The sequence below is a fragment of the Acartia tonsa genome, chromosome 10, assembly GCF_053477335.1.
Source record: "Acartia tonsa isolate MP-2025a chromosome 10, ASM5347733v1, whole genome shotgun sequence".
Lineage (NCBI taxonomy): Eukaryota > Metazoa > Arthropoda > Copepoda > Calanoida > Acartiidae > Acartia > Acartia tonsa.
The window spans coordinates 15,616,705-15,633,704 of NC_137269.1; the positions used below are offsets into that span (position 1 = coordinate 15,616,705).

General features: G+C 30.2%; 1 protein-coding gene across 4 annotated transcripts in view; it reads left to right on the forward strand.

Moving 5' to 3' along the window:
- The window catches only part of LOC145329522 (synaptic vesicle glycoprotein 2A-like), a 32,826-nt gene extending 20,131 nt beyond the window's left edge, over nucleotides 1–12,695 (forward strand). For all 4 annotated transcript variants that reach the window (XM_080173740.1, XM_080173741.1, XM_080173739.1 and 1 more), the window contains 17 exons: nucleotides 954–1,063; nucleotides 1,431–1,524; nucleotides 1,761–1,851; nucleotides 2,234–2,305; nucleotides 2,873–2,972; nucleotides 3,477–3,531; nucleotides 3,993–4,077; nucleotides 4,287–4,353; nucleotides 4,524–4,586; nucleotides 6,076–6,191; nucleotides 6,477–6,570; nucleotides 7,832–7,963; nucleotides 8,116–8,189; nucleotides 8,551–8,621; nucleotides 10,220–10,303; nucleotides 10,719–10,874; nucleotides 11,771–12,695. In XM_080173740.1, the coding sequence (XP_080029866.1) occupies nucleotides 954–1,063; nucleotides 1,431–1,524; nucleotides 1,761–1,851; nucleotides 2,234–2,305; nucleotides 2,873–2,972; nucleotides 3,477–3,531; nucleotides 3,993–4,077; nucleotides 4,287–4,353; nucleotides 4,524–4,586; nucleotides 6,076–6,191; nucleotides 6,477–6,570; nucleotides 7,832–7,963; nucleotides 8,116–8,189; nucleotides 8,551–8,621; nucleotides 10,220–10,303; nucleotides 10,719–10,874; nucleotides 11,771–11,826 (1,520 nt within the window). In that variant the 3' untranslated portion in view covers nucleotides 11,827–12,695. The remainder of the gene's footprint in view (nucleotides 1–953; nucleotides 1,064–1,430; nucleotides 1,525–1,760; nucleotides 1,852–2,233; nucleotides 2,306–2,872; nucleotides 2,973–3,476; nucleotides 3,532–3,992; nucleotides 4,078–4,286; nucleotides 4,354–4,523; nucleotides 4,587–6,075; nucleotides 6,192–6,476; nucleotides 6,571–7,831; nucleotides 7,964–8,115; nucleotides 8,190–8,550; nucleotides 8,622–10,219; nucleotides 10,304–10,718; nucleotides 10,875–11,770) is intronic.
- The last annotated feature ends 4,305 nt before the right edge of the window (nucleotides 12,696–17,000 follow it).

The window sequence follows — 17,000 nt, forward strand, 5'->3', positions numbered from 1 at the left end:
GTATTTTTTTACTCAAACAAAGCATTTCATGTTATCTAATACTAAAATATCCTATAGTCGTACATCCTCATATGTAATATAGATGTTCAAGTCGATTTCAGGTTCCAGGTATAATCCTGCAAGCCCTGAACCTCCAGGTCTCCAGAAATCTTTAAACGGTTCCTGTGACCGCAAATTTTTACTTGAAGATTTCAAATTTTAAACTTAGGCTTTTTTATATATCTTCATGACATATTACAATTTCATAAAATCCGTTGCCGTTTACCTGCCAACCGTCGGTTTGCGGCTGGCAGCTACCAAGTACTGCTGCCACCGCCAAAATTTATGTTTTGAGATTTCTAATATAATATTTACATAAGGAAAAAATTGTTCTTCTAGCTTCAATAATAAGAAAATTACAGCCATTTATGATTTTAAAAAACAGAGATTTTTGTTGTAAAATATAAAAGATTATATTGCCGGATATCCGGCCGGATAGTTTTAATATCCGGTATCCGGCCGGATATTGAAAATGGCCGGATATCCGGCCTAACCCTACTATTCACTTTATTTAATGCTTTATATAAATGTTGCTGAAAAATCTACAAATTTAAATGCACAACCTTTGTCTGGAATCTCTAACTATATTATTAGTTGGTTTTGAATGTTTATGATCCATATAAAGCTACCTAGTTGGTTAAAAATTCTTTTCATCTACAAATAATAATAATAATTGAATATCCCTAAAAGTCATACAATTCTATTATGATATCTTGGTGAGTAGGACTTAGAAACCCCCTCATGAAAATATCCTTTCCCCACAAACAAAAATATTCATAAATACATTAGAAATATTTTTATTTTTAACATTTATTAAATGTACCGTCACTTGGGTTGTAACCATTTGAGGCTAGGGGTAAAGCCATTAGCTAGGTAATTTATAAATTTTTTGTTACTTTTAACCTTTTTTTTAGATGAGGAGGCAGTAAACTACGAGGAAGCTGTCTTGAAAACTGGATATGGAAAATTTCATTACATTCTACTTCTCATTTGTGGATGGGCAAACGCCAGTGACGCGATTGAGGTGAGGTGTATTGCTGCGTTGTCGATTACGTGGCCTTTTACACAATGAAATTTCAATGTTCTTGTTCAGTTCATGCATACAAACCATTCACACAATATGTATTGTATAATAATTTCCCAGCAAACTTTATTGTTATTTTAATTAGCGGCATTGGAATGGAGTGTCAACACTTCCTATAACAAGAAATTAAGAAGAACTACCTTCCCTTTTATTTTCCCGCTAGAGGTTTCACACTCGCCTGGTGGATATCTGTGCACGAGAGCATGATGTTGTGGTACCTAAGGACATAATTTTCCTGGTTGGAATATAACTTATTGTCAACATATTTTGCTCTGCCAATTATTGAAAAAATTGTTCTTATTTTTAGATAATTTGTATATCCTTCCTGTTACCCTCAGCAGAATGTGACCTGAACCTGGATTCTAAAATGAAAGGATGGCTGTCTGCTATTCTCTTTATTGGTGGGTTTCAATGTTTAGTAGTAAAGCCACTCTATAATAACAAATGTATTTACTGTCTATTCGTCCGTTATGTAAAGTGTATGGGAGATATTAGATGTTTTCCATGTGATTAAAGATAGATTTCTATGACCTTACAGTATCTATTCCAAAAGACCATATTGCATTTAAATAATGTTTTTTGTTAGTTGCTGCGCTACTTATAAATATAATTTCCTCTATATACTTCTTTTATTCAGGTATGATGATTGGGGGGTACATATGGGGATCATTGGGCGACAGTATTGGCAGAAGAAATTGTCTCATTTACGCCATGATTCTAAATGCTTTAGGAAACCATTGCATTCTTAAACCTTTGTTAGTATGAAATGTAGGTATGCTCACAAAATATCTTGTGGAGGTAAAGTACTCAACATATTACATATCATTTTCTATTTGCCATACCTCCTTCTAATTTTGATTTAACTGTCATTTATTGTAATTTCGTTATTGCTTAAAAATGAGTAAAAATTGATATTTTTTACATATTTTCTTTTGAATTTCTTAATATTCTTAGTATTCGTGTAGTTTGTAGATAAGGATAAAGATCAATAATTTTGTTTTATGATGCAAAATAACATAAAACTGTATTTCATCAGTTTTCAAATATAAAAAAGTAAAAAACACAGGCCTTCAATTACTTCAGTAGAAATTAATGCAATTTTCTTTTTACAGCTGGTGCAGGTTCCAGTCTTGCTCAAGAATTTTATACTTTTCTAATTATGAGATTTATTAGCGGAGTTGGGTAGGTTTATATTTCACTTTTTAAACTTAGAAATGGGGACAGGGTTTATTAAATGCTGCCAGGTACTCCCTAGCTTAGGAGATAGCACATACAATACTCCCTTTAAAAGTTTAGTGTAAGGGAGGTTTCTCAAGTATTTAAACTTAACAATAATTGTCTCAAGTCCTTTGTATAAGACATTAAACTCATCCAAACCCATAACAAGCATATTATATAGTCCATTTAAAAATATTTGGGTTTTGTGGTTATTCTTCGAGATTGTACATTTTTTTCTCATCTATCCATATTACGGGAACTATACCTACCAATTATAGTTAAATTTTGTAATTATATTATTCTAATATAAAGATGCTTTTTTAGGTTAGGTTATCTCCCTACAAGGAATACAAAGTTTATGTCAGCCATTATTTCTATATTTTTCCAAGTTTGATAGAGAGAAAAATGATGGTCTAAAGACCTCTAAAACGGCATTTATAGACAAAAGTCTTTTAACCTGTCCAAAAATTTCTCATCATTTGTTTACATTGTGCTGTAAAGATTGTTTTTAAACTGATCCTGTTTATTAAGGGTTGGTGGAAGTATTCCCGTGGTTTGGACTTATTTTGCTGAATTTCAACCTTATACAAAGAGGGGTGGAGCACTCAGCTTTCTAGCTTCTTTTTGGATGGTAAGGAATTAAATGAGAACATTTTACAGCATTTCATGATGTTTTGTCGTGTTATTTTGTTTTGCATCTCGATGATATTTTTTTAAGTAGGTATATTAAGCATAAACTTAGTATATTTACCAAAAAATACTCTAAATCACTTATGGTAGGTGCTTAAAATCACTTGCTCTCGTTTGTACATAGGTCTCACAATAATAATATAAGCAAAAATCAAGTGCATAGATTCCAAATCCTGTAAAAAGAACAATAACACCAAAATAAAGTGCAGGAGAAAGATTTATTACGGTCAAAGTATGCAAAGATGATAAGAAGAACCATTATACTCCAAACTGCAAGAATAGTTTCATTTATGAAATGACTTTAAATGGTGTATATTTTAGTTGAGGGACAACGAAAACCGACGTAACGGCGGATTTCGTTTGGTTACAACAATTTTTTAGTAAATAATATAATAACCAGTTTAAATGAAATGTAGTTTCTATAATAACCAAATCATGATTTTAGATTGGAAACATTAGTGTTGCTGCTTTAGCTTGGGCCATCATTCCACATCATATAGGTTAGCCAACAGTTTATGAAGCTACTCTCTAATTTATTTTATCAATTGATCGTTTTTGGCCCCTGTACAGTTTTTTAATGAATGAAAAGAATTGCTTATAGGTTTGAAATAGCAAATAGGATTTACTGATTTATCATGACTTAATGACTGTTTATCTTTTGGTCCGTAACGCTAAGGGGGAAATGTGATAATTGGCCAAAATTTTGGATGGTGTTTCCCTGCTCGGACCGTCTGTCCACCGGTCATGCTCCAAAATTAGATATCTTTATTTTATGAAGGTTTCGTGATCTTTTTGTGTGATTGATCGCATATTCTCTCTCTGTCTAATTATCTGCTATTTGTCGAATGTCTTTCATACATGTTTTTTTCTATGCTTTGCTAATTATGGATGTAATACTTTTTATAGGATGTCATTCCCAATTTAGATTTTTCTATGGAAATTATAATTGGATGTTTTTTAGGCATAGAAGAAGGAGGATTTAAATTTAATTCGTGGAGAATTTTTGTAGTGCTCTCAGCAATCCCCAGTATTCTTGTTGCTTTTAGGTAATACCCCAAGTTTTCTTGTTGTATTTAGATAATACCCAAAGTTTTCTTATTTCATTTAGGTAATAATTTTAACAGCCACCAAATGCCGACTTTGGGAGGAAAGACAATTTGTTGTCAATTGCATTATTTCTGAATCCCTGTTAAAGACAAAATATTTAAATTCAAATAAGTGAAGCAAATCTTCTTTATACTTTAATTGTATTTAGTTTGTTATTTCTGCCTGAGTCGCCAAAATTCCTGTTAACAAAAGGAAGACATGACGAAGCTTTACAGGTAATTTTTATAAAAAAAAAAATTTAGATTTTTTTTAATACGTCTTTAAGATGAATAAAATATCAACATTTAAAATAGAGTAATTTTTATTGCAAGTATAATATTGTAAGACCTGTTGCTTTCCTAATGCATTCTTGCTTTTTTATCACTACATTTGTTTTCTGTTTTAGATTTTACGACAAATGTATTCCAGTAATACTGGTAAACCAGAATCTACTTACCCAGTTTTACAGGTGAAACAAGAGAGAGGTCATTTTCTAGTAAATCCCGTAAAGGTGTGTGTTATAAGGCCTAAAAATAGTAGTAGAACGATAAGGTGCTCTATATATTTGTATTCCCTATTGAATAGAACAATAGGGAAATTTTTTTTTTTTTTGATAACCGTACCTGGAATATCTTTAAAAAATACGAAATTTTTATCAAACGCTTTGTTTGGCTCAAACTGACAAAAATTAAAAAAAAATATAATTATAATAATAATGTTTTCAATAGGTACAAGGTAAAGGTTAAGAACAATCTATACCATTAAACAAAGGAAGAAGTCATTCTTTACAGGTTGATTTATTATAATTATATTTTTTTTTATTTGTGTCAGTTTGAGCCAAACAAAGCGTTTGATAGAAATTTCAAGATATTCCAGGTATGGTTATCAAAAAAAAAAAAAAAAAATTTCTTCCCTATTGTTCTATTCAATAGGAAATACAAATATATAGAGCACCTTATCGTTCTACTACTATTTTTAGGCCTTATAACACACACCTTTACGGGATTTACTAGAAAATGACCTCCCTCTTTATTTTAACATGTAAGCTTATATTTAGTTTCCTGTGTACCGTTCTTTATACCTAAACTTTATTCACTTGCTTATCCGACTGTCTGTGTCCTTAACACTTTAGTAAAATACATATCCTAGGTCGAATTATACGCTGCTATGAGAGATAGGATCTAATTTGTATTGTGATGAAACCCGTTACCAAAACACAACTCTTCTCTGACTTCACTTGTCCACAGATCTGGGAGATAGGTTTATTAACTTCTGACCAATCAGTATATTTGCTTAAATTCCCTTTGTACTTAGTGCTATTACATTTAAAATATTATAATTTCTGGCTTTTGTTTTGCTATTTTATGTTTTATTTATAAGTTTTTTTAATTGGGTCGAACAATCTTCAATTCCATCCGAATCGGGAAACTCTAATCAATAGTTTAGAGACATGTTAGAATCGCCCTATCTTTTGTAAATTTGAATGATGTAACAGATAGATACATAAGGGATAGTTGCGAGAAGTACATTTAATTTAAAAAGTCTGGTTGCAAGCATAGTTACAAGAATACCATCTAACAGATATAATTTTTAATTTTGTATTACAATTTATAGCAATCAGTTAGGCACCACCAAAATATTCATCATATTGTTTTTTGAAAACAGCACAGCCATTTCAAATATGATTTTCAAGACTTGATATTTTTAAAATTACCTGGTAGAAAATTGAAATTATTTCAAATATATGTCCTATAGATGTAGTTTAAACAATTGAACAGAAAAAAAATTATGCAGACACTAAATTTAAGTTTAAAAGCACTTCGTGCAACTACCCCTTTAGAAAGCTTAGCATTTCTATAATTTACATTTTAAATTTAAGTCAGTTTTTCCATTTAAAACATAAAAATTGTATAATTTTGTTGACAACAACTTTTGATATGATGGTATTAATTGTTTAGTTAGAAACCGACGACATTCCACACAGTGTTGTGAAGCCACCCCAACATTCCATGATGAGTTTAGTCAACGAAACTTTGAAAAACACAGCTAAATTATTCAATAGAAGACATTTCAGGTAAGTTTTTTTTATCAAAGGCAATTTCGTTTGAGGATTGTATTAATCCACATCTTCCCCCCTCCCCCTCCCAAAATAAGTTACCAAAGGCAAAATTTGTGTCCTGGGTAGATTAATTTAGCGTCCTTTGTTCAAAATATGTTTCCTTCATTCGATAATATATTTTCTTATGTTCTGTCCGTATGTAAAGCAAATTCTAATACGCTTACTAAATAGACACGTTACCAATTCACTTTTTTGCTACGCTACTTATCAACATAATTATTTTATTAATTTAAATTTTAGGATCACAAGTATTATGATAATTATAAACTTCTCTATTCAATTCGGATATTATGGTCTCTGGCTCTGGTTTCCAACTCTCTTTACACAATTAAAGGTAATTTTAATGAAAGTTTGCAAAATGATTTTGTTTTTATATCCATAAGTATTTGATTATTAGATCAGTTGATCTAAAAATTGATTTTTCATTCATTTGATTCATATTAGCACACCTAGAAATATTAGAGAGAGGGGACATTTGACAATAAACTATAGGTATTAGTACCCAAAGACTAATAAAAACATTATTCCATTCGTTGGCCTAAAATCTTTGAGGACTTTTATTAAACAACGTTGAGTTTTTATACTAGGCGTGTAAAAAGGGGGGGGGGTAATGCAACCGTCTCGTAATCAATGTATAAATGGCACTTAGAATTCGAATTTTAATCTGAAATTTTGCATGAGTAATCCTTGGTAGGTCTATTTTCCCTAAATCGAACAAAAAGTTGGAAAAGTAACGGTTAACGGCTGGCGGCTCAGCCGTTTGGCTATTTTTCGGCTATTTTCAAGGGAAATCCATCACGAAACCTATCTACACATAATACTCTTTTCCGCTCCAACACGTTTTCAACCGGTTTAGCCGGTAGTTGCTGGTACTATAAATCTAAAAAATGTTTTTTTGTATCATTTCACATGATTTAAAGCAAAAATATGTTTCAAAAAGTTGATTCCTACGTAATTTATGACAGATTTGCCCTAAAAATAGCCAAAAAAAACGACTAAACGGCTGATCCGTTAGCTGTTACTTTTTTAACTTATTGTTCGATTTAGGGAAAATAGACCTACCAAGGATTACTCATGCAAAATTTCAGATCAAAACTCGAATTCTAAGTGCCATTTGTACATAGATTACGAGATGGTTGCATTAACCCCCCCCCCCTTTTACACTAGAGGAATACAGTTATGTTTATTGTATTATAGGTGAACTTCAATTTATCCTCTATTAACATATACTAATACTAGCGGCTTCGCCCCTAGCCTCTAGTGGCTTTACCCCAAGAGGTTTGATCAACCTAATTTTTCGTAAAAAGTAAAAAAAAAATTTGGGGGGGGGGAGTTAGTCAACCCCTCTATTTTAATTTTAGTTTTAAAAAGAAATTTTTTTCGGGGGGGGGGGTATTTTTCATTTATTTGGGGTGTTGGGGGTGTCCCACCCCCCAAAAATGTAGCTTAAAACAATCACAGGACCAGTAGGTATATTACCTGAAGAGTGAACCCAATCGGTTCAGTGGTTACTGAGATCTTAAGCTTCAGACGGACAGAGAGACATCGTTCTACTTTGTATTATAGATATATTTCAGCCTTATATACTGTTGTAGGAATATGCTGACCTCCATCCCAACTCAGAAATGAGCGTGTGTCAAGTGATAAATTCCGAGCACCCTACAATTGATGAGGCGATTGCGAGTATGACTGAGTCCTGCAAGGATAGAGCGCTTCCATCATATGAGGTATTTCTTTTTTTATTTATTTTAAATATTAAATGAAAATGATAGGAGCTATTTTTTATTGCAGCCCTATTGCCAATTTTATCATACTCGTAGTATTGTGTAACTATATTTGTATATTAAAAAAAAACATTACTGATAGAATATTGCTTTAGGTTTTTCTTGACAGTTTTATTATCTCTCTTTCTGCAGCACCCAGCAATCTTTGGACAATTCTTTGTATGGACAAGTAAGATATTTTTATTTAGAAATCAAAACCACTTTAATTTTGAGCTTCTTAATTAAGACTTCTTATTTTTAATTTTCGTGTCTAATGATTTTTATTTTAAATTATTAGATATTAAATATATTGATTTGTGGGTCACCGCCTAAATTGTCAAATATCTTGGATAGGTTGTAAAATCAACAATGCATTGATCGCCAAATGTTTTAAATTTGCGCTCATTATCTTAATGTTGAAAAGGGCTATAGCAAAAATGCTATTTTATCTTATTGTATACATATTATTTTAGTCAGTTGGACGGTTATATGTTAAGATCTTAGCATTTCTAGGTTTACCTTGAGTGTTCAGTAATTATATTTTAATTTAGGTTGGGTAGAAGATTTTTTCTGAGTAGCTCTATGGTTTTATCTGGGGCCTGTGCTTTTTTCATTTATTTAGGTAAGCGTTTTGATTGAATTATAAGAAGGTATATTTTCATAAAAGGTTTTTTTTCCTTTTCTATTAGAGCCTAGAAAATTATAAATGTCTTCATTCTTTATTTAATAGTTAGGCTTGCTTATTACTTTTTTTTATACAATGATATCTCGACTTGTATGTTGTATGATCTGTTATAGCCGTTCGAATTACCCTACTGATTACCTTTAAAGAAATATAAATCACATAAACATATTAATTTAAAAAAAAAAATTTTATTTACAAAAAATGATATATTATATAGAATTTAATAAAAAATGTAATTTTTGTTTGTCTATAAATCACGGTTGGACCCTCAGATGTAAAAACTTTATTTTAGTGTTTGGCCAAAATGACTTAGCAATTGTATCTGTAAGTACGTCTAATAACACCCTTTGCTATTTTTAAAATCCTAGAAAATTTTTTTTGCAAGAAAATTGCATAAATTCGCAACCTTTTTTAGAACCACTACATAACTCGAGTTTTAAAACTTTTTATATAAAATCCTTTTTACAAAAAATATCAATAATTACTTAAAATTAAACCTGAAAGAAAAAAAATCTCATTACACGTGTTAATTTGCATGTTTTAGGTCTTTTTTTGAGGAAAGTATAACTTCCACATTTTTGACAATAATTATATTTTTTTAACATTTCAAAGTAAAATATAATAAAACTTAAACGATTTTTCTTGAATTATCAGTTGAAAATTTCATCAAACATGCAAGTTAAGTGATGAAAATTTAATAAAATCATTTTTTGAATGTTTAGAATTACCAATTTTCTACATTTAAAACAAAATGTTAACAAAATTTAAAAATATTTTAACATATAAATTCAAAAATCAATAACATTTTATAAAAAGATGTTTCAAAAAATAAATCATTAAAAGGTATTAAAATGCATTTGAAATTACTTAAAATTAAAACGAGAACATCTTTTTACACTGTATTCTGTGTAATAGAGTTTAAATGACATGATTAGTGAATGAAATATTTCCTAAACTCATTAAGCCTTTTTGTGACTATATTAAAAATAATTTATTTTGTTTTATACCTATTGTTTTTTTATTCAAATATTTGACAAAATTTTCCCTACGTCAATAAAATAAAGTCAGTTTTTTACTGTTTCTAGGTTTTTCTTTATAATTATAACAATTAAATATAATATAAATCTTCATTATCTTTTATTTGAATTATCATACACATTAAAATGTAAAGTATAAGCTAGAATAGCACTTTTTTCAACGAATATTTTAATGACATTATATCAAAATAATTCCTCTTAAATATCACACAACATATGATTGGGAAGTATAGCCATTTCTTGGAGGTATAATATTTACAAAAAAAACTTAAAAACGTTAATTAAGTATGAAAACTATTTTCTTCGATTTTTCTGAAGTTATTATCGCATTCTATGGGCTTTTTATTATCATTTACTTATATCGAAAGTGCCAAACACTGTACCCTAACTTATTCATTTAATAAAAAACCAACCGTGAAATGTTTTAATATCTTTAATATTTTTGTTATGTGTCTCATAAAATAAGTATCTAATCTAATTTAAATTATAATCATCTAGTTAAAAGTCAAACTTCAAATTTGATTCTGAGCTGTGTCTTCGGTGCCGTGTCAACTATGGGATTCAACAGCTTAGATTGCTTAAGTAAGTTAGCTTTAATTTAGTAGATTATATTCTTAAAAATTCTTGTGCTTTATTTAAAAACAAGGACAATATAGGATAAATTAAAGTACACTCCCAATTACAATGAACAAAATTACTGCAGATTTAAATAATTGTTGGAAAGTATGGCACATGCCAATTAAGATTTAGTGAAAGTCCCCAAAGACTTTACATGCATCGAATAAGATAGTATTAATAAGAGTTTTTACTGTAGGCATAATATACATTCCTATGTTCCACGAGTATAATATTTTATTTTTATCTCAAAACCAATTTCATCCCAATTTATTCAAATTCAAATTTTCTGTAAACTCAAGTTGAATTAATTTCCTGACAGAAAGACAGACAGACAACCTACTTTTTCAATGTTCTAAATCTAATTTAAGTCTCATAATAGGTATCGAACTTTTCCCTACAGCCGTGCGGGGCACAGCCATGGCCATAACCCTTGTGGCCGCCAGGATGGGCGCCATCCTTGGTCAGCTGGTGTTTGGGTACCTGGTGGAGGTCAACTGTGCAATACCCATTGTTTCTGTAGCTGTCCTTTTAGCAGGTCAATTTTCTATTACATCTTCTTTCTTGGTACATATTTGTTTTAATGAAGTTTGAATGTCCCAATTATAGAAAATTATGTTTAAAACTTTTGAGTTTATGTTTTACATTGTATCATAGCTTCAAAACCTTCTTCATATCACAAGTGGCTTCTCCTTAGGAGGGGCGGTGATTACATCCCCTCCTCCTTGTACCTCTTCTGTATATTTCTTTTTTATCCTTATACTAAAGTAACAGGGTAGATTCTCATATGGCCCGGGAAGGTTTTTAACTATTTTGGGGGAGGGTACCACCACCCTCCCAAGAGAAATGACAAAAAATTGAAAATTTTCTTAATATCTGGGAGACTTCAACGTAACATAAAGAGGTATCCGTAACATAAAGAATTGTCGTAGAGACTTTAACATACAAAAACATTTAAAGTGCCACTAGAGGCCTCTAGGGGGCGTAGCCGCCAGTTTTAAAGAAAGTAAAAAAAAATATTGGAGGATAGTTTTATTTCTAGGGACTGAAGTAGTCGAAAACCTGTCAGGTTTTTATAAAAGATTAAACAGCTATTGGTCCAGCTCTCTACTAGATCTAAATGGGCTTAGATACTTTAATGGACTGCATTTTAAAAGAAATATTTGGATCATGGAATGAAAACGACCAAGCGGGTTTAGTCGTAATTTCACGGTAGCTTTAGATTGGTTATTATTGGATAGGTTAGGAAAATGTTGTTGATTGCCTAGAAGGGTTTGAAAATTGTCCCGCAGGGGCTAGAAATGGGAGAAAAGCTACTGTGAAAATACGACGAAACCCGCTACTTCGTTTTCATTCCATGATCCAATTATTTCTATAAAATATGAATTGCTTTTCATAATGAAAAAAATACTAATAAATATTATTTTATTTTAGTTGGAGGATTGTTAAGTTTACTATTACCCAACACAACAAAGAAACCATTACTGTGATAATTTCATTTTATATCATAAAGTATCTTATTTATAATGTAATGTTTATAATAAATATTTTTTTTCAAAAAGATTGGGGGTCGTTTTCACCATGTTTGACAAGATTAACCAAAACCATGGAATAAAAATACATTACAATTTGATAGAAATTAATACTTTGTCAACAAAACATTGCTATTCCATATAGCAGTGTTTCGGAGCCGGGAGCCGTGAAGCCGCCATATTTACTGGAGCCGGAGCCGTAATTTTCGTTAAAAACGGCTCCGGCTCCGGACTAGATAAATAAAGAGATTTTTTATAAATTATAATTTGGTAACTCTGTTTTGTCAAGTGCAAATGCCCTTTTTAAGTTTTTCAAGTCCATTTTATCAAAAATTGAACTTTTAAAACCTTCAAAAGTAAAAAAAAAATATTTTTTTATGGGGAAAAAAATATATATTGAGTTTTTCTTGATTTTAGGTTGGAGCATGAGCCTTATTTCCAGATACGGCTCCGCGGAGCCGGAGCCGCACAAAAAAATCAAACGGCTCCGAAACAATGCCATATAGCGTAGAACGCATTTTTGTCATATAGTGCAATTGTCAATGGATTTAGATATTTATGTAATATATATTCAGATAATCAAAGTGTATTTTTATTACAATTTTAGTTTTGACATTCTTGGCTTTAATTTTGCACTTTCGTGGATTGTTTTTACACATTTTCTTTAGAACTAGAAAAGATTTTTTTTTACATACAATTCTTTAGAATTTTATTTATTTAAAAAAAATTGTGATAGATCTTTATCCTTTAATTGTATGTCAATTTTTACCCTATGTATTATATCTGCATTTATTTAAAAATTTATTAAAAACTAAGAAATATAAAAAGATATTTTTTGTCTATGTTAGTATGGTTAGGGTAAGGCGGGGGAAGTTCCGTTAAGGGGCTATTTTCAGTAATCTCGACCTACCTTCATAAAAGACCTTTATCTCCATGTTCCTTTCAAATGACAGAAAAAAACATAAAATTTTGTGAGATGAATATTAAGGGTACTAATTGGGTCTCAAAGTCGGACGAAAATTTTTTTTCTTCAAAAATATTTTAGTAGGCGTGTAAAGATTGACCTGCACAAAAATTGGTAAGACCTAGAACTGATCCGTAAAAACCTTTTTAACTAAGAATTGCCCGCTCTTTCCAAATCCGTTGAGAGCTTTAAAATCGAGTTAATATTTTTTTCAAAATTGACAAAAGTTGGCGCCAGGGCAAATTTCGGTAATTTCAAAAGAAATTAAAATTCAACTTTTAAGGTCATGTTTTCTTTGGTCAAATCTATTATTCAATATGGACTTTTAAAGAATTAGGCCTAAAAATTAATAGAACGGATATAAAACAAAAAAATTTTAATTTTATTTTTTGAAGCAAATTTTGCGAAGAAAAAATCAAAATTTCTGGTTCTTTGAAAAATAAATATTTTTAACATAGGAGGCAGTCCGATGTTTTTGATTTTTTTTGTGGATAATCCCAATAACCTATACTAATTATGATTTGTTACGCTTGTTTGGCCTTTTTTCATCGATTTTTTTTAGGTTTAAATGTACCTAGTCAAGATTTTTTGCAAAGATGACACTTTTGCTTCAAATTCGATCATTGAGGTCTATTTTTAATCAATTTTCATGTTGTTTGGTCTAAATCTATAGTTCAATGTGAGCCTTTTTTAGGATCAGGCCTGAAAAGTAATAATATACGTTTTTTTCTTATATTAATTTTTTTTAAAAATTTTGAAACAAAAATCGAAAATTCTCGTCTTTTAAAAAAATTCATTTTTAACATAGAAGGAATAGTCCGATCCTTATGAAAATTTTTGTGGATAATCCCTATAACCTATACTAATTATGATTATTTATGTTTGACTGGCCGTTTCTCATCGATTTTTTTTAGGTTGAAAATGATTACCCAAAATTGCCCCCCTCCCGGGTAATTTTCAGTATGTTCTTTGAGTCCAATTTCGACCAACTTTTAAAAGTCCTAGGATAAAGTCCTTTTAGGACATGATAGTCCTTTTCGTAAGCTTTCTAGTGGTCTCGGTTTCATTTGAAAATATTAATATTTACCCCATTTAAAAAAAAAAAACGAAATTCCCCCCCCCCCCTTACGTAGGGTAAATTATTAAAAAATTTTACAATTTCTTGCAACAAAAAATGCAATTTCTTTTTCATTTGTTCAGCTTCGCCGATCTTGATGTTGCAATACTTGTTGTCTCTGATAATATCCTTAACTTTGATTTGTTGATTTAAACCATTCACTTTCAGACTTATTATACCTGGGTTTATTTATTTAGTAACTCTATAGACAGTAAGAGATATAAGTTTTCCGGAATTTTAATGTAGGGAGTAGATTTGAAATCTGCATCAAATTTAAGGATTTTTTATAAAATTCGTTTTTTGTAAAATTCTTTATCTAAAAGCGGAAATACATTTTAAGTTAATTAATTTTGACCAATAGGATAGGTGGATTTTAAACTACCTGCGCTCTAATAGGTTGAATGATGTACGACATCCAATCAGAGCGCAGATTTTTTAAATCCACCAATCACGGATGCCAAAATTAATTAACTTAATTTGTATTTCCGCTTTTATATAAAGAATTCTACAAAAAACGAATTTTATAAAAAATCCTTAAAATTTGATGCAGATTTCAAATCCACTCCCTACATTACAATTCCGGAAAACTTATATCTCTTAATAGACAGTAGCAATGCGCAATCACTTACGCATAATGTTTCTTATCAGTAAAAATACAAAATTGAAATAAATTAAAAGGGATGTTAATGAGAGCGGAGCAACGCAGAAAGTACATCTATGCTGAATAGATTTAATTTTAAAAATTTAATTTGTGATTCTTTAACGAAAGTGAATACACATACTAGAATATACATTTCATTATAATAACAGAGATATCCAAATAAATATTCATTAGTGTTAACTTATTTAATTGCCACCAGCCTCTAGGGGCTAAAAAGCTTAAAAATACCTGAAAACCAAGATCTTCAGACAACTAGAAAGTTTCCCTGAAAAGATCATCCCATACGTTATTATTTTTTATTAAAGTAAGTGCTGAAAGTGACAGTCAAAAGTACATATTTTTGATTGAGTAGCTACGTTACTAACAACAAAAATAAAAAGTAAGATAAACAAGTAAAGGAATGTTCATGACTCATTGTTTAATTGTTCTCTGCTGTTTATTATTCATTATCAAACCTTTGGCCTTGTCTAAATTTGTTCTCAGCAAATCTTCTTTAAAATTCATTTTAAAATAAAAAATTCTTTAATCTATATAAGCTCGGAAGAACCTTTTTTTAACAGGGGGAGGGTAGTTTAGTTTTAATTTGTATAAATTTTTTCTGTAAGTCTTAATGGGCAAAAACTTTATAGTTAAGCTACTTCATAATTAGGTTGTATATTATAGGTTTTATATATACTTTTACTGTTTTACTTTCTTTTCAAGTACTCTAAATTTAGCTAGAGTGCAGCTAGAATAATGGTTCTAACAATTGCAAAAGCTTTTCGGTTAGTTTTTATTAATCGAAGGTCATTTTAGAGGTTAAGGGTGCTATGATTCCATATTACAAATTTACCTTTACCTTGATCTGCATCTAAAACAAACTTGTTTAGCTTGTAAGTTTCAGAAAATAATTTCTTAATGTTTTCATATAAAAAATGCAGTTTTTATGAAAACTAATATTCTTTAAGCTGTTTATCCAGGGATTGTACTTTTTCTGCAATTATTTCGCTGTGCTTATAATGGACTTAATTCTCCTTGTTTTACAATCTACCATTAATTGTTTGTTTTTGTGTGTTTTGTACTTGATAAGATAATGAAAGGTCAGTTTTATACCAACGACCATTCTGTTTGATTAAACATTAAATCTGAGTTGATTTCTATATCAGTGATTTACATTTATATATTGTCAAAAAACACAGCTAACCTATTATATAAAGTAACTAGCGGCTGCGCCCGAGCATCTTTGGGGTTCATTTTTAAATTAAAGTCTGTTGATAGTTTTGGGCTATTTTTCTGCTATAATTCTTACCTCTTTGAATACAGCGCTAGATGAATAGGGTACTACCGCTATACTAGTAATTAAAAAGTAATTAAAATGTCCATAATGAATTGGCGTTTTCATTAAAGCCGAGCTTCCCTTTTAAAGGGACAATGATTTTTTTAACACTAACAGTGTGATATAAAAGGATAGAATTGTGCGAAACCTATTTCATCTCTTGTAAACCTATTGTTTTTTTAGTTTCAAGAAAAAAATGGGCATTGTAAAATGTTTGCCAGTTATCACATTTTTAGGAAATTCATGGCTAATTGTAAAATTATTTTTAAAACTAAATAAACAATTACAAACGAACATTAACACTTGTATAGTGTCAGAACTGAATAATCAGAATATAAATGTATAAAAGTCGAACGGAAAATTGTAAGTAAATCTGCTGAAAAATACAGGATATTGTTTAAGGACATACTTACATTTTTAGGACTTGATTATAGAGATGCTTCGCTTATAACAATGTACTTTGTTGTCCTAGGAATCAGTATTCCATATATAGAGTTGCTTTGCTTTCTAACTTCTATAAGAATCATCATGCTAAGTTTGAAATCGAGAAGACAATTCTAACATGAAAAAATTAACGAAAAGAGCTATCCGTTACGTACGGACGGACGGACCGACCTTATCCATAGAAAAGCTTAGCTTTTAAAAATAAGCCATATATTGACATCAAAAAGGACTTCTCATGATAGAAATAAGTTTTTCTTCAAGTAGACAACTTGTTCAGGGAACTAGGAATGGAAAATGTAAGTAGAATTTTGTTTTAAATTCACAATCAGGTTAGAATTTAAATATAAAATACTTTTTAGTGTTATGTTTACCTTAATAAAAACATTATATATGTAGCTTAAAATACAATTTTTATTGTATTTAATAATTTGTTTAGTTATTTTATCTAATAACAAGAGGGGGGAAGTTTTGACACATTTGCGTAAACCTGGTGTATAGGCCTTATCTTTAGACTGAGAGGATAGGTTATTAAAGATAAAATCATTCCTATGTGATGAATTTCCTCAGATTTAAGATTTTTTGGATAGGCCTCCAGGTTCCGGAGCTCCAGGCCTCCAGGTGGCCTATGTAC